General features: G+C 50.1%; 1 protein-coding gene across 2 annotated transcripts in view; it reads left to right on the top strand.

Annotated features, from left to right (window-relative positions):
* The window catches only part of TENM4 (teneurin transmembrane protein 4), a 2,958,785-nt gene that overhangs the window by 2,718,206 nt on the left and 216,392 nt on the right, over positions 1–24,187 (top strand). For both annotated transcript variants that reach the window (XM_078058602.1, XM_078058603.1), the window contains one exon: positions 16,053–16,308. In XM_078058602.1, coding sequence (XP_077914728.1) covers positions 16,053–16,308 — 256 coding nt within the window. The remainder of the gene's footprint in view (positions 1–16,052; positions 16,309–24,187) is intronic.

The following is a 24,187-nucleotide window of genomic DNA, read 5'->3' as shown; positions in this document are numbered from 1 at the left end:
TGAGCATCTTGCAGTGAGGCTGCGCGGGCCAACATTTAGGGCTTCTGCTCAGTTAGCGTGGGAGTTACCATGCCATGTGCTGGGCACTTGGCGGGACCTGCCCAAGCAGTAGAGTGGAGGGATTAAGGTCACTGATTCTGGAACCAGACCACGTAGGTTAGCATACTGTCTCTATGATACAAGTCCGTCCTTGGGCAAGTTCCACAATATCTTTTTTTTTTACTATGATATATATATATTTTTTTTAAGATTTTATTTATTTTTTTTGTCAGAGAGAGAGAGCACAAGCAGGGGGAGAAGCAGGCAGAGGGAGAAGTAGGCTCCCTGCTGAACAAGGAGCCCGATGCGGGACTTGATCCCAGGACCCCGGGATCAAGACCTGAGCCGAAGGCAGACACTTAACCGACTGAGCCACCCAGGCGTCCCCACAGTATCTTTTTCATACCTCAGTTTCCCATCGCCGGTGAAACAGGAATAATAATAGTAAGTACCCCATAGGGTTATTATGAAGACTGAGTTAATACGTATACAGCATTTAAACCAGTGCCTGGCACAGAGTATGCACTATATATGTGTTAGCTACAGTGTGTTCCTTACCATTATTATTATTATTCAGCTCTACAGTGGTCTTTAAGATAGGTCTGTCTTCCTTTCAGAGATGGGAAAGTTGAGCCTTAGTTAGTTAAGTGACTTCTCCTAAGATCAACAGTGTGTCAGTGGTGGAGCTAGAACTTAGATCCAGGTCCTTTTGACTTCATATTTTCCCAACATTTGGTGCTCTTCTGCTTAGTATCAAGCATTCATCCATCCATCCATTCATTCACTTATTCATTCATTCAGTAAACACAGGCCCTACTTCATGTCAGCAATGGGCCAGGTACTAGGGATCCATTGACTGAATTCTCTTGGTCCTATCAGAAATTCTGAGTATCAGCTTTACATGGGTTTGATTTTTAAAAATGGGAAACCCATCAATGATTCGTTAGTGAATATAGCGTGTGTGAGAAATGAAATATTCCAAAATGCAGAGTAATTGAGCAGGGATTATTAATAGGATTCTGGAAGTGAAGAGTTTGGCAACAACTAACAGAAATCTTCACTGAGCAAATGAATCAGGCCCAACACTGCATTTGCTGCAGTTTGACAGGAAGGAACTGACGTCCGGAGAGGTGGGGTGTCTGGACCACGTGCCAGCGAGATCATGGCAGGGCTGGAACTAAGACCCAGGCCTACCGACCACCCTGCTACCTTAAGATAATGGGCAGGGCATGAATCAGACTCACCTGGGTGCCTGGGTGGGCACTGTCCCTCCCCCGAGTCGTTCGGGAGTGTCTGATTTCTCACTTTGATTTCATCATGATAGTCCAGAAATCTGGGGAGCCACAGGAACTAACACAGAGCAATATCATTGCAAATGTCCAACAGGTGTCGGCTGGAAATGGTGATTTAATCCCTCTAAGTGTCTTGAAGTATTACCCTGAATTCTGAATTGCCCCAAGGAATCCCAAAATATAAGCGGTCCAAAGGAGAAAGAAAGGGGAACTCACTGGCCTTGGGAATCTGCTGTCTTTCATGTGTGACGTTTGGTGTGTGCTGTGGAAGGAGGAGGTGGGACAGAGAAGTAGCGTTATCAGGCCTGGGTTTGAATCCTGGCTTCGCCACTGTGACCTTGGACTCCCGATGGCTCCCCCTCCTATGAGTTGTGCTATTCTGAACAAGTGTCCTAACTTCTCAGAGCCTCAGTTACCTCAGAGCTGGAAAGGGGATACTAACATATACTTTACAGGGCTGCTCTTAGGATAAAATAAGATCATGCTATGCAAAGAACTTAGCACAGACCCTGGCACATAGTTATCGCTCAGTAAACAACGGACACTAGGATTGTAGGCATCGTCAATAAACATTTATATTAGACTTCCAATAAAGTAAGACATGGACTAGGCATTGGGAATATAAGGGCCACGGTCTAGTCGGAAACCCACTGCTCTCTCATTCTGTTTTCAATCTGTGAGTGGGTATAATTGTCTCTGTTTTATAGATGCTCTCAGAGAGGTTAAGTCACTTGCTTAGGTCACACAGCAAGTGAGTGGCAGAGGCAGGACTCAAACCCATATCAGCCAGGCTCTGAAGCACGTTGCCTCTCCAGGACACTGAGGCAGTTTGGCCTTTCTATTTTAATTTTTTTCCCCCAGAAAACAAAAGAAGCAGCCAGGCAAAAGTTTACTTCTTCCATTTCCTTATTTAAAAAAAGAAAAAGAAAATGGAATATGACATTAGGGCATGGGCGGAATTCCTGGGGGATGTGCCTCCAAATCCAGATCTGCTTCCAATTCCTCGAGATGCCAGGCCTGGTGATCTACACCCCTTCGGCGGTGTCGGTGAGTCCCTGCACTGCGTCCTATGTCGTCAAGAGACATTTGCTTTAGCAGGCCCTGGGCTGTATAAATTAGGCAGAGCAGTGATCACTGTGGTTATGAATATAACTCTTGGATTAAGGTTCTATGGTGGCTGCGTTATTTGTTTCGCAAACCTGAGCTGGGCTGATTGGATTTCTCTGCCTTTCTTTTTTAACCTAAGTAGATTCTGAAATTGGAAAAATAAAATATTCCACAGCTGAGAGAGAAGAATTGGCTTGGGGAATGAGCCCAGGTGGCGTCCACCTCTGTACGCTTTCTGCATGGAAATAACGTTAGCCCGTCTGTGCCCTTGCTGCGGGGACTTCCTCGGTGAGCTGTATCTGAGGCCATGGCAAGAGGAGGGGCCGGAGCTGGGGGTCAGTGCTCTTGCGAGGGCACTGACAAGGAGGGTGGCACTTAAGAAGGCGTTCTCAAGTATGAATAATAGTAATAAAGCCATTCCGGGAGCACCTGCTCTGCTGGGTGCATGGCAAGGTGGGGTGTGGCAGGTATGCCATCACCATCAGGAGCACGGGGCTTGAAGGTAGACTTGAACTCCAGTCTTGCTGTTGAGTAGCCGTGGAGCACGAGCAAATTCTCGGAGCTTCAGTGTCCTCCTCTGTAAAATAGAGATAGTAATAGCTAGCATCTAGTGACTACTGGCCACGTGCCGGGCATGCTCTTCGCACTTTACACCAGTCGGCCCAGCCACCGCATGGGTGGCATCTCCGTATTCCAAGTCAGGAAAGTGGGGCACAAGATGAGCCGAGTGTCGTGTACGAGGCCACACAGCTAGGAAGCAGCTGGGTCAGGATTCGAACCCGGGCTGTCTGGCTCTCAAGGCTACAGGCCAAATGCGATGCAGTGTTTGTCCTCTTACACCTCAGAGGACTCTGGTGAAGAGAGGATGGGGCAAGTGGGTTAAAGATGCTTAGCTTGGGGCGCCTGGGTGGCTCAGTCGTTAAGCGTCTGCCTTCGGCTCAGGTCATGATCCCAGGGTCCTAGGATTGAGCCCCGCATGGGGCTCCCTGCTCCGCAGGAAGCTTGCTTCTTCCTCCCCCACTTCCCCTGCTTGTGTTCCCTCTCTCGCTGTGTTTCTCTCTGTCAAATAAATAAATAAAATCTTTAAAAAATAAAAAAATAAATAAAGATGCTTAGCTTAGTAGCTAGTTGCCCTGTAGGCCTTCAATACTCTGAGGCCATTATTAGTACTGTTATTACATTTCAGTGGCCTGGGGATTGAGCCGGACACTTTGCAGAGGACTTCAGGAGGACAAATTCCTTTTATCCATTTCTATTATGTCTTGGTTTATGGACATTGATGGATGAAACACCTGCCTAAGATCTCCTGAGCTTGTATCAAAAGGAACATCCACATGCGATCATGTCATAAATGATGAAAAGCATCTCTGTGATCTGTATAATTAGTTGGATGACTTTCTGCCTTTTCCCCTAAGTGCGGCCTTTTGCGGCCTTTTATGGCCTGAGGGAGAATGTAAAGACCACTTGAGTGGCGGCCACCATGCTTCTTAAGACTTGCTGGGGTTGGGCAGGTGTTCTTTGTTTGAGGTAGGAGGCATTCGCATATGGCATCTAGAGGCTGCGAAGGGCACTGGGCTTGGAGTCTGTTTATGGGCAAGCCACATAACCTTGAAGAGCCTTAGTTTAGTCATGCGTAAAAGGAGGATAGCAACACCTACCTCTTCGGGTTGTGGTTATGGTGTGTTATCAAACAGTAAAACTTTTTGTGCTCCCCAAAACACCTCATCCATGTAGCTATTGATATGATTGTTGTTTAATCATAACAAAAATATATTGGATGTTTTTGCATTTAATAAATTGCCCGATACATACAGCTTAAGTACTCCAGAATTTATTTTTTCTTGTTCTGCCTCTAGGGGGCATCAAGGGTAGAAAGAGCGGAGATCTGCGTGGGGATCATGGCTTTTATCCTTTCCTGAGTGGTGTGACCAAGGGCATATTTTTTGTTTTGTTTGTTGTTTTGTTTTTGAACCAAGATGTCACATTTAATAAAGTTGTTCCAGATGCTAGGGCCCGAGATATCCCGTTGTTGAAAAAAATTTGAAAAAGTTCGTAGACAAAGACATGAGCAAGTTTATGAGACTCAGGTTTTTTGTCTGTAAAATGGGGAAATTAAGACCGACCTTATGGTGTTACTCTGAAGATGAAATGAGTCCTGCTCATCATTTGTCATTAAATATTAATTCTCTTCCCCCCAACAACCTCTTGGTTCCCAGACCTACATAGACAAGGGCTTAATTTAGTTTAATTCAACACTTACAGATGAGCTTAATAGCCTTTACAGGGAAGCCCCCTGAAGGTATAGGAAAGACCAAGCACAGATAAGATCTCAGTTCTTGAAGATCCCCCCTAAGGGGACTGTAATTAGATGTAATTCTAAGGAGCTGAGAGAGTGAATTAATAGTTAACCTCAATTGAGTCCCTCTGTTTGCCAATCACTGTGCTAAGGACTCTCTGCACCATCTCCTTAAATCCCTGAAACAACACTAAGCAGTACATGGTGCCGGTCTCCCCATTTTACAGATGAAGAAATCAAGGCTTTCAGGAAGCCACAGAGCTAGGAAGTGGTGGAGCCTGGTTTCAAACTCAGTTCCATCTGACTTCTCGGCTTCTTGGCCACTGTGTTGTTTGAATGGGATTCATTGCATGAAAACTGAGATCCAGAAGAGATTTGTAGTGCGAACAGTATGTAAGTGGGGGAGTGGGATTTGAACCCGAAGCGGCCTGAGCCAGGGCACTTAACCACCATGCCACAACGCTCTAGTGGGTTCCAGCAGCCTGTTGCTTCCATCTAGCATGTCTGCGCATCTTCCAAGAGAAAGCAGTTTCTTCAAAATTCCCAGTCGATGTACAATGCAGGGAGGCACGTGAACACGATTCATGAGAACTCACCTGTCCGTGTGCTGGCATTCAGCCTCCTGCGAGGCCACGCAGTGGTGGGGGACAGGGCTCGGGTTAGGAAAATGGCCTCATAAACTGCCCTGACCTTCCGTGCTGACATCAGTTTCAACAAAGTGGGCTCTTCCCCGTGGGAGCCTCAAGAGTCCTTGTCATGATTTCCTCTTCAGCTCTTCATGGCATCTTCGACTGTTGATTAAAATATAAAGAGTTTATATCCACCTCAGTGATCAGCTGTCTTTCCCGTGCAGTTTGGAGAACATCAGGTCAAGTTTAAAGAGAAAGATCAGAGTGCCCCAATTACACCATGCCCCTTGAGAATCAGTGGCAGCACGTGGGTGAGAGATCCTGCCATGCACTCCAGAGAGAAGAGTCATCTGCTTCTAGCCTCACAGCCCGTGACATGTTAAGATAAGACCTCTGCCCTTAGAGCTCAGAGTATGGTAGGAGAGACAGATGTGCAAACAAAGTATGATAACTCAGGATGAGCTCTGGAGGCTGGAGGAGCCCGGAAGAGGTGCCTTGAGCCCCACTGGGGGTGAAAGTGGTGGTCAGAGAAGGCTTCCTAGAGAAGGTGACTCCTAATCTGAGTTAACCAGGTGAAGGGACAAAGAAAGGCATTCATGCCTAAGAAAACAGCATGTGCAAAGCCGTGGATGTGAGACAGGCAGTGAGCAATTTCATGAGTGGTTTATAATTAACCTGTCAACTTTGGCACCTTTTTAAAGAGGGGAGTGGAGAGCGGTGGGTGCTGCGCTGGAGAGGCGGGCTCAGGCCAGATGATGAGGGGTCTTGTCCCGTGGGCACTGGGGAGCCACTGAAGCTTTATCGTGAGGGAGTGGTGAGATTGTTTTCTTGTAGGAAGCTCACTCCTGCTGACGGTTGGCAAATGAATTGGAGATGGGAGAGCCTGTGGGCTGGGATGCCGGTTTTGGCTGTGGCCCGGCCTCAGTGTAGTGACAGTGGAAGCGGTGAGAATCTGGTAAAAGAGGGAGGAGGCGGTGGTGACTCCCTAAGGTCTGGTTTGGTGGACTGGGTGGGTGGTTCTGGCAGCAGCTGGTGGTGGTGAGATCAGGAGCTTAGGAGAGCAGGTAGAATTGGGGGCCGGGGAGCAGGGAGGCATGAGGTTTAGCTCTGTGTGTATTTTGCCAGAGTGGGAGAGGCTTGGAGTGCAGGGAAGAGGTTGAGTCCCGCTATATAAGCTGCCGCTTTAGCGACAGGGAGCTCACTGTTTTGGGAGGCAACCAATTGCAGAGCTTGGCAGGAAGAAGGGTTTCCTTAATTGACTGCTGGTGGCTCCAGGTAACTTCTGGCCTTTGTCCTTATTCTTCGTCCTAAAGCCCCAAGGAATAGGTTTGCCCCTTCTTCCACCCTTTAGCTGTTTGGGGGCAACAGTAGTGTTCTACATGTCATCTTCTTTCCAGGAAATTCCCTGAAAGGGGCAAGGGAAGCCATGAGGAATCAGGCTGTCACAAGCTGCAAGGAGCCTCAGGAGATCATCTATAAGAGGAAGGAACCTCATTTTTCAGGCAGACAAATTGAGGCCCAGAGAGAGGAAGGGGCTTTCCCAAAGTCACGGAGTGAGTTCATGGCAAAGCTGGGGACAGTTCTTTAATCTAGGACTCTCTACAGCACCGTGTAATCATGTGTGTGATTTCTCAGCTATGGATTGTGTGGCATGAATGACAGAACTTGGACAACTGACCATCAGGCATTTCTGTATTTCACCAGGACTCCTAGACATACGTTCTTTCTTTAAGCCCTTCCCCCAACTCGTCTCCTTTTTAGGCTAACAGCATCGGTCCTTTGTCTACACCCGGAGGAACACAGTTTCTAAACCCTTCACCATCCAAGGAAGCCAGGGAAAACATTACCTCCAGAGACCTCAGGGCAGGATCAGCCTCTATAATACTGGGATGACTCACAATCCAGGCATCCCTCCTCTGGACCCACTCCAGCTAATCAGCACAGCATGCCCACCACCTCCCTCATTCCTAGTGCTTTGCTTCTATGAATGCAACCTACTATGTTTCCATGAGCTTCTCATCACTGAAAACACACTGCAGACTCCCACTGAACTCAATTCCACCCCCGCGTGCATGCACACACTCCTATCTTACCTGTCGAATATGGTTTCTTGTTGATTTGGGACTTGACCTAACAGTTTAAGGGTCAGACTATTTTTGAAAAGGCTATGAAAGTGACAGTGGAAGGAAGGAAAACTTATTTGACAACCAGAAAGCTTTCCCAGGACACAGCTTTAAGTTGGGGGAAAGCCATGTACCCAGAAAAAAATCTCCCCTGTGGCTGCAGGTGGCCTTTTCCAATTTTATAGGCAGGGACTTTGTCTGATCCCTCTGTGATTCTGGTATCAAGCCCAAGGCCTGTGCAGAGTGACCTTTGCAAAAGGAATGGAAGCAAGAAGAGAGGGCGGGAGGAAGGAAGCACTATGTTCCTCTTCCATTTTCCTGCCTTCTTTGGTGCCTGATCACACAGCACAATCCGATACACAACTTGCCGTGCACATCCTTTGTAAGTAGCTGCTCATTAACAAATGTCCCAGATTCATCTGCCAAGAATCATACAGTCTTGATTTTCAAAATGGAGGGGATTCCCAACCACTTGTCAGTTGGGGAAGCTGGAACTCAGCCAGGTTAAGTGCCTTGCCCAAGGTCACACAGCAGTTAGTGGCTGATAGGGACATGCCGAAGAATGAAGTTTGGGCCAATGTAGGTTGGGAGCCAGTTCTTCCAGGCTCAGTGGTGGCCCAGCCAAGGTGTTCGTACACACACTTAGAAAGATAGGTCCTGATGTTGTGGACTTAGTTTGTAAATTGCCATGACCCTGGGAACCGAGAGCAATGTATAAATAGCTCTGTCTGACAGGGACTCTGACCCTCTGTTCAGTGTGTAGGCAAAGGCATCAGGATGTCCCTCACCCTCAGTCGCACCCTCGGAGAGCTTTCAGTGCTGGATGAGGAATCCCATGTACATTTTAATGAAGCCTGGGGGTTCTGGTTAGAATATTGGTTAGAGTACTAACATTTGGCTTTTATTAAAAGGCCAAAAGTTTGAGTGAGCCCCGTAAGCATACTTAAAGTGGCCCCTCTGGCTCCAGGCTCCCAGAGGTACCCCCAGCTCTCACAGGTGGGCTCTAGCCTCTCCCTCTGCTCTCCTTCACCCCCATACCATCCTTGCTGCCTTAAGGAGCCTGAAGCTCTCAGCCTATGGGCCTTTGCTCCCTGGCTAGAATGCCCTTTCCCTATCTCTACTTCTGTGCTCAGTTCAAGTTCTTGTTCTTCCTAGAAGCTTCCCCAGACCACTCTACCTCCAAACTGTTGTAGCCGTGAAGGACCAGTTACTGCCTCACATGCTGCCCTGCAGGGGTCACCTCCACATGGCTCTCCTCCCATCTTTCAGTGCCCTGTTGTGCTAACACTTAGCCACACCTACATGGAAGCCAGGGGGCAAGGGAGCCCAGGGGATGCAAGCCTTAGCAGTCAGCTCCCTGTGCTGGAGAAGGGCTCAGAGTGAGCTCAGATGGGGTGGGAGTGGAGCAGGCAAGCGAAGAAAACAGTCTTACGGGGGCTGTTAACCCATTCTCACTAACGAGGACTACACTGGGCTGTTAACCCATTCTCACTAACGAGGACTACACTAAGTGCTGACTGGACCGCACGCCCCTCAGGATCACTGGGTCGCCTGCCCCGCGTGTGCTGGCTTTCCCGGCCCCTCCTGCCAAATGCCCATCGTGATTCCCCATCCTTGTAACGACCAGAAAACACTTCCTTCCAGACACTCCCATTGGAGAACCACTGCCCCACACAGTGAGGCTTGTGCATCGGTTCTACACGGTCCTCTCATCACTGCATCTCAATGCAAAGCGCTTTCGTAGTCTGTGCTCACCCAGCATTCTGCCCTGACTGAATGAGGAGCAGAAACAGCCTCATTGTGACCTCAGGGTGCCCTTTTCTACCTCTCGCCAAGAAAACTGGAAGGGGAGCCCTGGAAAATCTCCTGCTGGGGGCGCCTGGGTGGCTCAGATGTTTAAGCGTCTGCCTTTGGCTCAGGTCATGATCCCGGGGTCCTGGGATTCGGCCCCATGTAGGGCTCCCGGCTCAGCGGGGAGTCTGCTTCTCCCTCTGCCCCTCCCCCTGCTCGCGCTCTCTCTCAAATGAATAAATAAAATCTTTAAAAAAAAAAAAAACTCCTGCTTACTGTCTCAGCTTCCCTGGACCCTCCCTGCCATGAGTCCACCTGGGCTTTCAGGCCAAGTACCATTTCTAAACGCTGCACATTGGCCGTGACATAGAAAGAGCCTCACAGCAATGAAAGTGAACAGAAAGCATTTGTTCACGGAGGGAACAAAAAGTCAGCCTTAGCCTCATGCTCAGACCGGTGGTTCCATTTTGGACTTCACAGTCTGTATTCATTCTGGGCTAAGCTAATCATAATAATGGTGAGGGGCACCTGGGTGGCTCAGTTGGTTAAGCATCTGCCTTCGGCTCAGATCATGATCCCAGGGTCCTGGGATCAAGTCCCTGCATCCCTGTGTTGGACTCCCTCCTCAGTGGGGAGTCTGCTTCTCCCTCTGCCTGTCGCTCCCCCTGCTCATGCTCTCTCTCTCTCAATAAAATCTTTAAATAATAATGACGATGATGATGATGAGAGTTGTCTCCAACTCTTACACAGGACCACACAGTTTGCAAGCTGCCTTCATATGCCTTTGACAGACGAAGCTAGAATGCAGGCTACATCAATTGTCTGAGATTATACAGCTTGAAGGACGCAGCGCTGAGGCTGGAAGTCAGGCCATCAGATCCCGGCTGCCGACTGCCGTGACAAAGAGCTTTCTGGCCTCTCTAAATTGGTCGTGGAGGCCAAGGTTCATTAGCTGAGCTCTCGGCACTGCTACATCACCGTCCCGAGTTAGTGGTGCTCGATGGCATTTTAATGGAAGCCAAATAAGTCTTCCTGTTGGCATTCGCAGGCAGCTGGAGTTTTTGTGTTTTATGGTAATTAAATACCATCATCTTTCATATCTGACAATCTTTAGGGCCCGATGAACGACTGCAGTGCACGCTGGGTCGCCGTGAACTCCAGAGCAAGGAGACCTCGGGGCGCCTGTCAGCGGTTTCGCGGGGCTGACTGTGGGCATCCAGCCTGGCACCCTTGCACAGAGCCACGGCTGGCCTTCAATCGCAGGGCTGTTGACACATTAAAATTCTGTGCCTTAGCCAAAGCCCTGGAAGTTCATGCCTTTTTCTCCTGAGTGTGCTCTCATAAAAGAATAATGACCCAGGCGGCGGGAGCCTCTCTAGCGGGCAGGCATCCTGCAGTCAGCCTGGGCCCGGCTTGTGGTCTGTCCCTGCCTGGCTCACCCTCCATCCGGCCACCAGAAATCGTCCTCAGACACTAGTGATCACGGCACTCTCCTGCTTAAAGCCCACCAGGGATCCTCTCACCCTGCCGGGAAAGGCCAAGTTCTTTCGGGGGCACCTGCAGGCAACCGCCGCCCCCCGCCCCCCAGTGCCTCCTCCTCGCAGGCTGCTGCTGCCCCTCCCAGCCATCACACTGCTCATCCACGGGCCCCAGCGGGTCATGCTGGCTTTCTCTCAGGCTTCCGAACCCCTCACACGTGCCCGCTAGACACAGGTCGCATGTCATTTCTCCCGAAGCCTCCCCCAGCCCCAACAGTCGGTCTGGCAGCTGCCTCGGGGCTCCATGGAGCTCCAGCGGGCTGTAGTGAAAGCTAGCAAGAATCCTGGGAGCCACCACTTGTGGGGGGCTCACTGTGTGACAGGCATTGTCATCAGCACTTTACCGGACTCAACTCACTTAATATATACACAGCAGGGTGTTTAACAGCGTGGGCCCTGGAGCCCCACAGCCCCGGTTCGAATTCCGGCTCCATCACTCAGTGGTGGTGTCATCTTAGGCAAACGGCTTACCATCTGGGTGCCTTAGTTTTCTCTTCTACAAAATGGGGAATGATCCTAGTACCTTCATGGCAGGGGCATCATAAGGATTAAATAATTCGAACACTGAGACCCAGTCACATAGTAAGTACTCAGTAAATGTTAACTATTGCAATCCCATCGTCATTGCCATTGTGTGTAGTATCCGAGTGCCTGCTTTTTTACTAGACTGCGAGCAGCTCAAAGTCAGGGATCTATTTGTCTCAGCTCTGGACCGCCATGTTTCCAGTCTACAGTAGCCCTTCTCCCTCCTCTTCCTCTTCCTTTTATTACTGTTACTATTATATATTCCGTTTACAGATGAGGAATTAGGGGCTCAGAGAAGTTAAAGGACTTGCCTTAAATCATGTAGCTCATCAGAGCCAGAGCCTGGGTGGAGCCTGGGTCTGGAAGACTCCCAAGCCCTGCTCTTAAACCTTTCATCAGCACGCCTCCAGACACCGGCTGTTGGCCAAGGCTGGGGCTCATCCTCATCTTAAAACTCATCCAGTCTCTGCACACAGCAGAGGGCTCTTTAGTGTTGCTGATGGATTGAACAACCTCGAGGGCCTTCTCCTTAGAGTGCACCTGAACCCAGGACAGAGCAGCACCTTGGTTTGCTCTGATATGCTTATTTGATGCCGAAAGGGGCCCTTCGAAGACATGGAGCCCCCATGTGTCTGATTTTGTCCCAAGGGTCAGGCTGCAGTCATTCTCATCACTTCTGAAATGCATGTTGAACTACAGGCACCCTCCTGAGACCAGGGCTCCTGGAAGCCAGAGGGCAGTCCAGAATAAGATTCGGCTGCAATAGAAGAACAGCACGTTTCTGTTAGATATTTTCTTGCTCTTTTTCTCTCAAGGTTTTTTGCCTTGGAACCCCTGTTGTAAATGCTGTCGAGTGATTATCATGGGGATGATTCAGCACTTTACAATTTATTCATTCAGCATGCCTTTATCGTAACCGTGGAATTACTAGTTACCAGTGTTTAGCATCACTGTATTCCAGGCACTGTGCTAATAAGCACCTTATGTACATTATCTCATTTACTTCTCATAACAACCCCAGAAGGTAGGTAGTATCTCCAGTTCGTGGTAAGAAAACTGAAGCTCCAGAGAGGTTAAGGAACTTAACCTCTTAACACCGCTTATAAGTGACAAAGCCAAAACTTGAACCCAGGGCTGCCTGATATCAAAGCCTAGTCTCTTTCTATTACCTCCTGCTTGGAAGGGCATCCTGAAGAAGCTCCATGATGATCTCAGTTTAGGGAGTTGCTTCTGGAGGCTTCAACATTCACGATTTTTGTGCATATAAAATGGAAAAAAATGTCTGAGGTGTCGGAGGGAAGCAGCAACTGCAAATATATCTGAGAACTTGTAGGAAGCAAAAATAGTCGATGGAAAACCAGGCTTGCAAAACTCAGATAAGCAAGTGGCCTTTACTAACAGAGGTGTGCAGCAGAACAGTAAAAATGACTCATATCTGGGCTTGATTCAGAGATATACTTGGAGGCTCTATCTGCGAAAAGAGGGTGTAAATTGGAATTTACAGCACAGCTTTGCAAATGTACCAATGCATCCACTCGCAGGGAGCAGGAGAGAGGCTATTGCTCGTGCAAGCAAGGAGTGCACCCAGCTAATCTGCTGTGGTCTCCCCCCACGTTCTGTAAAGATTGACAAGGGATATGGAGATGCATGGCACGCGGTCCCATCCCTCAGGGAGCACTGGAAGCCCAAGTACTTGGCACTTGAACAAGAGCTGTGCCTTTTCATCCACCAGAGAGCGGCGATGGAGGATTGTGTACCCCCTTTCACAGACCAAGGAATAGGGAGGTGAAGTAAGTTACCGGAGGCCACCCAGCCACTCTGTAGAAACCAGCAGAGAGTTGCGCCTCTCTTGGGCCATCTCTATTTCGTTCACCACTGCATTCCCGACACCCAGTTTACCGGACCTGGCACTCAGGAAATGCTGAATGAGTGAACTAGAGTTTCCCTCTCAAGATAGGAGTCCAAATTGGAGAGGGGGAAGGGGAGAAAAGAAGGACCCTCTATGTCTGTCCCCTCTATCCTCCCTCTTGGCCTTAGGGGCAGAGGGGAGACTCCAGTCAGACCAGAGGAGACAATTGCTCCTTAGGAAGGTCATGTCTCTTTTTTGGGGTCGTGAGTCCCAAAACACGGAGCTTTTCCCATGGGAACCTGGGAAACCTCAAAGTCCCCTTTCCTAGCGTTCTCAGCATGGAAGGGGTAGGGAAGGGGGACAAAGGACCCACCTGAAGCATCCAGGTGAGTCAGTAAAGGGCTGTATAGGCCCGTGCTCTAGAGAGCCCAGGGAGATCTGCTATGACTTTTTGCGCACAAATGTCCTCCACACTAGGTTTGTTCTCTTGGATAGACTGCCCAAACCATTCACAAGAGCCGTTTGCTCAATAAACCTGTATCGAGCACCTGGTCAGTTGTAGGACCTGTGATCACCAGCATGGAGGGAATAGGGATTTTTATACCTACCAGAAGAGGCAAGATGGGGATATAAGTATGCCAACTGTAAGGAGAAGGAAAAGATGAGTGGTCCAGGTTACTGGCTGTTAGCATTCAATGAAGGAAAAAAGAACTTTGGGGAGGGTAGATCAAGGAAGGCTTTCTGGAGGAGTTATCAGTTGAGCCGAGCTTTAAAAAATAGAGAGGATTCAGACCAGGACATTCCTTATCCTCATAGGAGAATTTCCTTTTAGAAGTTAGTTTTTTGGATCTATGACCAGTGGTCTTATATTTTAAAATCTCATTATTTCAGGATTCTCGGCAGTGGTTCTAAAGCGTTACCAGAGCCTGGCATCCCCACTTAGTCACAAAGCAGAGGTCTGTAGGCTTGCAGGCCAGCCTGTCCTGACCCAGACCTCAGATGCTTGCCGTCTGTACTGAGGGGGGTTTTCCTGCCTTCGGCCATGGACTGAGACAGTTGAGCTGGTGTCTGTGTTTGATGCAAAGCATCATGATTTGGTAGACAGAATTCAGGCTTTGGATTAATAAGGACTGCTTCGTAGTTCTGCAAACCTCAGCTTCCTAGTCTATAAAGTGGGACTGATGATACTACTGCCCTCTGGGGGTTGTTGTGAGCATTCGCACAGTTCAGGCTGTAAAAGGACCCATAGAAGATGCTCGGCGCAGCACCTATCAGTGTCAGTTAGGTAAACATGCCACGAGGAGGTTGACTCCGGGGGGGGGTCGGGGGAGGGGCGTGGAGCAAGGGCTAGGTCATCCTCTCTGCTGGCCTCCTGATAAGCACTGGACAATAGTGGTCCGGTCCCTCTCACTGCTTCGGTGCCCTGGCCTGCAGCCAGCAGCCTAAAAGTCCAAGGGTAGGAGGGACACTCAGCCAGCCCAGGAGGCTGCTTCTGTTGCTGGCTTCTGTCCCAGGCTCCAAATGTCTCCATTAAAGTGCTGCCTGAGGACATAAACAAATGGCCCTGCTATTCTCACTTTCTCCCTGGTCCAAGGCTGTCTGCTGTCTGCCTGTTTTGGCTCCCATGCTCTCTTCTCTCCCCTCCCATTAAGGGACACCCCTGCTGGCACAGCATGGCACATCTTCAGAAGGCACCACGCACACTCCTGGGGACCGTCCTCATTGGAAATGAGGTTTCAGCCCCTACGTCGCTGCAGCAGACCTCTTGGCCTTTGGGGGAAAGTTGTGGTGGGAGCGGAGGGGAGAGGGAGGACTGGAAAGACAGGCGTGGGTCACATTCTGAAGGGCTTGCTGGACGCTGTGTGGGCTTTATCCTAAAATCGGTTTTTCATCTATAGATCTGAGATAATAATACCTATTGTTCCAAGTAGCTGAAGGGAGTAAATAAAAGATTTATCGCAATTCCCTTGTCTGTAAAGTGGGGAGAATAATAGCACCTGCTCTGCAGTGGGTCATGAGGATCAGCTGGATTTAAACATGTAGAGGGCTCAGAATGGTGCCAGGCACATAGGAAGTGCTCAATAAATGTTAATGGTAGTTTTTAATAACCCCCAGGTGGTTTTTAATTGGGATCACTCCCTTTACTCAAAGTTCACCTCCTACCCCCTACCCAGGCCATCACTGACCACTTAGCCTAAAATTTCACCATTGACCCCACACACCCAGGCCATTGGCCCCTTCCTGGCTTTATGTGTTCTCTGATTTATCAGCACCTCTGTAAACTATGTATTTTACTTATCTTGTTTGTTTCATTTACTATGTACCATTATAGATAGTTAGGGTTTCTCAACTTTTAGCATCCATTGGAATCACCCGGAGTTTGTGAAATGAGATTGCTGGGGCCCACCCAAGTGTTCATGATTCAGTAAGCCTGGGGCAGGACCGAGAATTTTCACTTCTTACAAATTCCCAAGTGGTGTTGAAGCTGCTGGTCCGGGACTACACTTTGAAAAACGCCGTCCCCAAAATACCAAAGAAACGGGGCAAAGTGGGTGACGTCAGAGGCTAGTTGGTTTTTTTTTTTTATCTTGTTTATTGTGTCTCTCTTTTCGAGTTTAAGTTTCACGAGGACAGGGATTTTGTCCGCTTTGTTTGTTGATGTGTCCCTAGCACCGAAAATAGTAGGAGCTCAATTAAGTATCTGTCGAGTAGCCCGCCATCTCCCGACCTCATGGACACGCACGACCCACCGTGCCCGTTGCCGCCCGGCTGCTCCCGCGTGGCCCTGGGGCCCGGCCGTGGCTGTGGCCGTGGCCGTGGCGGTGGCTCGGGGCCCCGCTGACCGTGCGTGTTTGTGCCCTAGATCACCCGGGCGGCCTGCAGAACCACCCGCGGCTCCGGACGCCGCCGCCGCCGCTCTCGCACGCCCACACCCCCAACCAGCACCACGCGGCCTCCATCAACTCCCTGAACCGGGGCAACTTCACTCCGAGGAGCAACCCCAGCCCGGCCCCCACGGACCCCTCGCTCTCGGGAGAGCCCCCCGCCGGCGGCGCCCAGGAGCCGGCCCACGCCCAGGACAACTGGCTGCTCAACAGCAACATCCCCCTGGAGACCAGGTGCGGGGCTGGGGGGTGGGCGGGGCTGAGCCGCAGGGGCGGCGGGGCCTTTCCGGGGGTCCCCCGCCTCCCTAGTCTGGGAGGCTGGGGTCGGGGCAATGCTCGGAGAGGTGGCTCTGGGCTGGCCTGGAGAAGTGGAGAAGGGCGGTGGCGGGAGGGGCGTGGGGCAGGAAGAGCCGGCGCTTGCGAATCCAGCAGCCCCGAGGTCCGGGGCTGGCCTGCCGCAGACGAAGGTATGAGCCCTCTGTGCCCTTTCCTGGTCTGTGCAGTGGAGATGCTGCTGGCTGGAGGGGCCGCTATAATCGTGGATGAGAGCTGAGTGTGTAAAGGTGGCAGAGAGCAGACCCTTGGTCAGCGTTTGATGGCGGCCCACACCTCTGCCTTTCCCTACTGGGATCTGCTCCCCCTCCTCTCCACTCCTCTCCCTTCCCCTCCCCTCGCCTCCCAGGGACTTATCTCCTTTATACCCCAAACCCTATAATCCCTAACACTGATACATCATCAACTAACTTTTAGTTGCAAGAACTTTCATACTTGAGATATGATGTCATTCTCACAGCTTCACGAAGAAGGCGGTATTGTGATTTGTGACCCCATTTGGGAGTTTCGCAGAGAGGGTCAGTGACTAGCTCAGGTCACATGGACACTGGATGTGCGGCTACGATGTGAACCCAGGTTGCGAGACTCGTGGGCAGTGCTATTTCCTACACCACCACCACCTTCTCCAGGTCTCCCCTGGCCCAGCCCCCTCCTCCTCTGCCTTCTTCCAGCCTCACAGAGTGCTTCCTTTAGGGGTTTCCGTCAGGGTCAGTTCCATAGCTGTCCTTCTTCCCTCTGGTGAGCCACTGTTTTCCCAAAATGGAAACGAGTTGTTTTCTTTTTTAAATAATTATAAAGGCATACAAGCTCACTGCAGAAAATGCAGAAAGATATAAAGACGAAAACTAGATTCACCCATAATCCCACCACTCTGAGAGAAGCACTGTTGACTTCGGGGGACAGAGCCTTTCCCTACCTTCTCTAAAGCTGAAGTGGCCCAGGCAGCACGATTAGAACCTCCTCACCTTCTACCCTATCTCTCAAAGCAGCGGGGAAACCTAGATTTTATTTTCTCAAACCCCTCTTCGTGATCTGTGGAGAGGACAGAAGCCATCCCACATTTAAAGATGTGAAATTAATCTATCCATGGAAAGTGCACCCACCTGACTCTATCTGGCACATCGCTGTGATAGTTGCACATCGAGCGGGTGGGATCCAGTGAAAGAAAATCAACATCCTTTTGTGCCATCTTATGTTTTACTCCTGTGGAATCAGTTTTTCCAGAAGCAAATTTCTCAGAGATACCGTCCAGCTTGCCTCACCCCCAGTCTCTTCATTAATATTATTCTGTTCACATCCTTTACAATCAGGTGTGAGTTGTCCTTCTCTGCCTCCTTCGCTCTCCTCAGTGAGAGAGTTGCATCATCCCACCCAGGGTAGCTTAATCAGATCTCCATTATTTCCAGGGTGCTTATTGAATGACTGCACGTGGCTAAGAGAAGCCAGCAAATAATCGATGGTTCTGATTCTTTGCATGGAACCCAGTAGCCACTCCCTCCTCTTGGATGTTCATTTTTCTCACTTAGGAGCAAAGTAGGTGGTTCTCCGGGTTTTTCAAGGGAGAGGAAGATAGAGGCCAAGCAGCAGGTGTTTTCCTGATGGCTAGTGTGAGATGCCGAGGTGGTCCCAGCTGACCTCTCTTGCTTCATCAGCCAGCTGACACCTGCCTTTCTGACCTTCTGTCCTCCCACACCCATGCATAGACCACAGGGAACTTTGTTTTCTTTTATGCTTTATCACTCAAGTAATAAATGTTCTACAGAACACTTAGGAACAAAGAAAAAATCACGTATATCTACCACCAAATGGTAACCATTGTTAACATGCTGGCATATATCTGCTCATCTGTACTCTTCCATATAAGTCCGTACAGATATGATTATATACATATTGAATGTTCAGTATGTGTACGTGTATAGGAGTATACATCTCTGTGGATCAGTCTTCCCCAGACGCCCATCCCTTTCATCCCCCGTGCCTTTGCACGTGCTCTCGTACAGCGCTCTGCCAGAGTTGCCCTCCTCACTTCTGGGTCTCGCAAAGTCCTACCTATTCTTAAAAACCCAGAAGAAATGTTGGAGATGGGCCTTCTCTGTGACCCCAGAGTTCTGTGCATCTGAAGATGGCTTAAAACTGGGAGAGGTGCTTGATACAATGGATAACACAGAGTGCTGGACCTTAATACTGACCTTTACTGGTTGGTGGCACAAAACCAACAACGTTTAAGAGAGATCAGTGTCACATCTGGCAGATGGAATCACATGTAATTTTGACCAGCGTGGTGATGTAAGGAAGAGAGCAGACTTTAGAGTCAGGAGACCTGGATTCTTGTCTTGGCTTTAGCACTTACTGGCCCGGCAAGTTCATTTATAGCCCTGAAGCTTGATTTCCCTGTGTAATGTGGGATAAGAATTCATGCCTCTCAGACTGGGAGGAAGTGAATGAAATATCATGTAAGAAACATAAAGCACAGTGCCTGGCATGAAAAGACATACTATAAAAATGATTTCCCATTTTTTTCATACATATCTACTTCCCATATCAACCCTGTGAAGAAAAAAAGTCACAAAAAAATACTTACTGGGCTCCTACTCACCAGAGGAGTTGAGAGGAAACAGCAGGTTGTACCTTTTCTCTACTTTGGAGAAGGAAGTTTGGCCCTGATGTTCTGAGAACATAAGTGATGGTCCTTTCGCTGAAGCTACTTGTTCATATCACAGGTTTTAGGGTCAGACATCCTTTGCTCCAATCCCCACCCCATTGCTCACTAGCTGTGGACCTAGACCTTACATTTCTTCACCTCTAAAAGGGAGAAAATATTAGTAACTTCCTGTTGTGATTATCTCTTGCTGCATAACAAATGCCTGTCAAACTTGGTGGCTTAAAAAAACCACCAGTTGATTATACTTCGCGGTGTGAGGCGGGAGCTCAGGAAGAGCTAGCTGGGCCAGTCTCCCTGTGGTGTCAGTGGCGGTCAGTCAGCGGCGTTAGCTGTTAGCTGGGCAGTCTGAAAGAGCCAGGGTGGCCTTACTCACATGCGGAGCCTTGCAGAAGACGGCTGGGTAGCTGGGCTCAGTGGCCCCTCACCCTCTACTGTGGTCTCAGGGCCTCTCCACCAAGTCTTTCCAGTGGGGAGTGGACTTCATACTCCGTGGCTTGGAGCTCCATGGCACTGCGACAGAAGCCACTGATCCTCTTAAAGGCTTGGCCTGGAATGGTATAGCGTCCCTTCTGCCATTGTTCTGTTGGCCAAAGCAGTCCTAGGCCAGCCAGCTTCCAGGAGAGGAACAACAGACCCCACTTCTCAAAGGGAGAGGTGCCCAAGGATTTTCAGCCACTTCCAACCCACCGTAGTGCCTCCTGAGGCTCCTGTAGCGATTATATACGATACTGTCTGCAAATGTCTTGGCACACAGTACGTGCTCAACTGCTTACCATGTAGTGCTTGTCCTTCAGTAAATACTCACTGAGTGCCTACTGTGTGCCCAGCAGGCAGGATGTTTAAGAGCACAGACTCTTGCAGTGGGACAAATGCTGTGATAGAGGTACACACAGTGAATCAGTTTTAATGCCTCTGGATTTTCGGCAGGCAACACGGCTTGCCACATGATGGGTGCTGGAAAACTAACGCAGGCTAAATGAATGAATGACGGAACAAATGAATAAAAAGCTATGCGTGGGGCGCCTGGGTGGCTCAGTTGGTTAAGCGACTGCCTTCGGCTCAGGTCATGATCCTGGAGTCCCGGGATCGAGTCCCGCATCGGGCTCCCTGCTCGGCAGGGAGCCTGCTTCTCCCTCTGACCCTCCCCCCTCTCATGTGCTCTCTCTCTCTCTCATTCTCTCTGTCTCAAATAAATAAAAAAAAAAAAAAAAAATCTTTAAAAAGCTATGCATAACTTGAGTGGGCCAAAGGGAAGACTTCCCAGTGGGCCTGGTGCCGTGCGACTGACAGCAAGTAGGAGTCCCCAGGGGGAGCTGGGAAGAAGGAAGGGCATGGGGGCTGCACAGCCTCATCGAAGGCCTAGAAGCCCAAGAGAGCAGGGCCTAGTTGAGGTGGTTTGTTGTCAACAGCTATTACCAAGCCCCACGAGAATGGGGAGCCCCCTGATGCCAGAGAAACTGTCACAGGCCCTTCTCTAATTGTCCAACTGAGTCGTGTGGAGAGTCAAAAGTAAATAGCTGAGCAAATAGCATAAGAGCTGGCAGAATAACCAGGAGGGGTTGAGATTTCATGTTGGAAGGAAAGAAGGGCAGGGAGGACAAGCGAGAGGGAGGACCTGCTTAACCCACTGCCTCTGGCCCTCTCCAGGGGTAATGGAGGCCACAGGGGGAAGACCGGGCCTCCCTGTGCTTCCTAGAGCGGGGGTCACATGTTGCCTTGAGGCCTGCAGGTGCATCTGTGGTCCATCTTGGTGGGATCCACATGTTCAGGGTCCACTAAACCCTGGTCCACTTCTTCACGCTCTGCAGCATCAAATGCTTAATTGATTTCATAGGGATTGTCTGATTAATAACCTGTCGGGCTCCTGTCAGATGAAGGGGAAGCCAGGGCGCAAGTCTGCCAGACCCCTGCTTTAGCTCATCTGATCCCAGGCCTGGTTTGGGAGCCTGAGGCCCATTTTGTGGTCCTGCTCAATTTGGGGAATAGCCCTGCCCACCCCTCAGGGATGGGAGGCCGTCCTGGTGGTTACCAACCCAGGCTTGGTATAGTTCCCAGAATAGCACACAGCACCTTCTAGTGGGCCAGGCCAACTCCTAAGCATTGCAGGAAATTGGGACGGACAGTCGTCCCTGTCGTCTGGTGATTCAGTCATAGGCCTGCAGAAAACACAACCACAGTCCAATAAGAAGCTCATGGCCTTGTAAGGAAGACAGACCCATAAGTGAATGAGTAAAGATGGGACTCTGGATAATACTGTGACTCGTGGGGTGAGGGGGGATGCTCTGAGCAGAGAGGAGGGTGTGGCTCCCTCTGCGTGGGGGCATCAAGGAACGATCATACCAAGCACTCATGGGGCCTTTACTGGGGCTCCGTAGAGGGAAGCTCATCAGAGACTGAGCACCCAGGGTTTCTACTGGGGGCTGGTCACACCGGCACCTCCTACCTGGCAAAGGCCCAAATTCCAAACTCACAGAAGAAAAGCCAGTGCTCAGCATAAACCATATTGTTTGTACACACAGTTTAGACCCTGAATCAGCTACTCATCAGTTAATGGTTAGAACGCTCCTGAAGACCTCTGTTCCCAGATACCAGCCCAGGGCCAACTTTATAAGCAGGCCCTTCGAAGGATAACAGTCAGGATGGCTGTGGTAACTGTTCTGCATGGGTAGGAGATTATCATCATCCCCACTTTGGAGATGAAGAATCTGAAGACAGGAAAGTGAAGTAACTTGCCTCAGGAACCACAGCCAATACATGTCCCACCCCGGCCAGCTGGTTCCAGAGCCCATGCACCTAGCCATTCTCCAGTGCCACCTTCCTGATTATTCAGACAGGCATTGGTAGGAGTTTGCAGGGGACAAAGGAATCCTGGGATGAGGGGCAGCTGTGCAAGGCACAGAGAGAGCTTAGTGTCTTGGAGAGATGGCTCAGACGTGGGGGGGGCAGGGGGCCTCATGGAGATGCATGTAAGTGAGGGTCAGCAATGGAGGGCCTGGAGTTACAGGAAGACAAGGTCGTACTTCTCCCTGTGAGCAGGGGACCCAAGGAAGGCAGAAGGCGGGGCCACTAGTTAACATTATAGGATTGGCCTTTTACAAGGATCACTATGACCTGGAAGACCCAGTTCATTTTTTTGTTTCTTTGTTCATTCATTTGTTAAAATGCTAGCCCTAGAACTAAGTCTTTTCGTGGTCTTGGCCAAATCTCTGACGCCTTGCACACCTTGGGGCTGTTGGCTACAGAATGTGGGCGCAATGCCTGGCCTGCTCTACCGCGTGGCTGTCCCAGGGCTCTGAGGGTGAAGCACGGGCCAGGACAGCAGGCTCATGGTGAGAAGATGGGCTGCTGAGCGGGGCAGTCTAAAGGACTGGGCACTGCAACTTTCCAGCCACTTCCTTCCCAAAAGCTACTTGTTCTGTCCTTGGAAGGCGAGCTCTGCCTGCCCCGGGCTGGAACTGGAAGCCCCTGCTTCAGGCAGCTCGGGGGCCTTGCCCGTGGCCTCCTCTGAGGCTTAGAGGGGAGCTGGTCCCCTCCCCATGCTAAGAAGAGCCGTAGGAGCAGTATTGTGCTTAGCTGTGCCCCACTCCAGGGACTGTGCCCCTCTTTTCCGAGAGGCAGTGGGGGGCAGTGAGGTCGGAGAGATGTGCTTTTGAGTCCCACCCCTACCCTTTGGTTGCTGTATGATCTTGGGCAGTCACTCAGCCTGTCTGGGCCTCAGTTTCTGTATCTGAAAATGAGATAACAGTACCCACCGGTGTGAGGGTCATGAGACTCCAGCGTCCATCCCGGAGTTCCCAGCCGCAGTGAGCCGGAGACCGTGCACGACTGTGACCTAAGGGGGCCTCAGCAGCAAGGGTCTCCATTAGGAAACGCTCGTAGCTTTTGTTTTTCAGAAGAACTGGAACCTCAGAGTTGGGAACAGGTGATGGACAGGAAATTGAGGGGATAGCATTGAACTGGGAGTCCAGACGCCTGGGTTTTAGTTTCAGCTCTGCCACTGACTTGCTGTGTGCGTGGGAGCAGGATGCCTGTCTCTCTGGGCCTCCGTTTCCTCAGCAATCACCTGGGGCCCAGCTGACTCAGAACTGAGTTTCAGAAGTACAGAACGGGGTATTTGAAGGTAGTGGTAGCGTTCTGAACTGGCAGCATTTTCAGCGAGTGCTAGTGTCCCCCCGGACGCCTGAGTTGGCATGAGGGTGGGAGCTCTTTCAGGGGGTCTCATGCAGTCCGTCGCTCCAGAAACCCTCTGTCGTAGCGCACCGCCTCTTCCCTTGTCCTAATAGGTGTGTCCTTTTAGGAGAGAATGGCCTGCTGTCTCTCTTTAAATCATCGAAGTAAAAATAAAAACCACTCTTGATCCAGACATTGGAAAATTCCACTATTAACATTTCGATTTTAACCCTTCATGTGTTTTTTTCTCTGAAAATGTTTATTTGTTTCTGCTGGGTTTTAAGGTTCACATGTGACTGTCTGAGCGCACAGTCCTAGCCTAACGATGCAGGCCAGATTCCCAGGCATACTTGGGAGAGTGCCATGCAACCAGCTTCGGGGCCCGGGGATAAGCTCCCACTGCCTCTGGGCCCTCTGGGCAGGGGTGGTAAGGACCTGCTCAGGCTGGGCCATATGGACTGTGGAAAGACTGGAAATTCCCTCCTGAACTAGAGGCAATGGGGGAAATAATAATAAAACACCTGTGCAAGCCTCAATTAAACACCAACTGTATGCCTGTGATATGCTTCCCTTTGTATACCCGTCATTCACAGTATTCAGCAAATATTTATTGAGTGTCTCCTACTGTGTACCAGGTACTCTTCTAGACTCTGGACACATGGGCAGAGAACAAGGCAGATAAGAGTTCTACCCTTACAGGACTGAAATTACAATAGGGAAAAAACACATGTGTGTGTGTGTGTGTGTGTGTGTGCATCTAGGCCTATGTGGAAAACTAAAGCAGTGCAAGGGGCCAGGGGTAATTGAGGAAGAGCAGGGTGGGAGCTATTACCGTTAGCTATGAGAAGGGAAGGAATGGCCCATGCAGATATTTGGGGGAAGGCCGTTCAAGCAAATGACGACAAAGGCTTTAGCTGTTTGGAGTAACAGCACGGAGACCAGTGTATA

This window comes from Halichoerus grypus, chromosome 11 (assembly GCF_964656455.1).
Source record: "Halichoerus grypus chromosome 11, mHalGry1.hap1.1, whole genome shotgun sequence".
Classification (NCBI taxonomy): Eukaryota; Metazoa; Chordata; class Mammalia; order Carnivora; family Phocidae; genus Halichoerus; species Halichoerus grypus.
The sequence above is the reverse complement of the archived record's forward strand: the minus strand, read 5'-3'. Positions and strand labels throughout refer to the sequence as shown.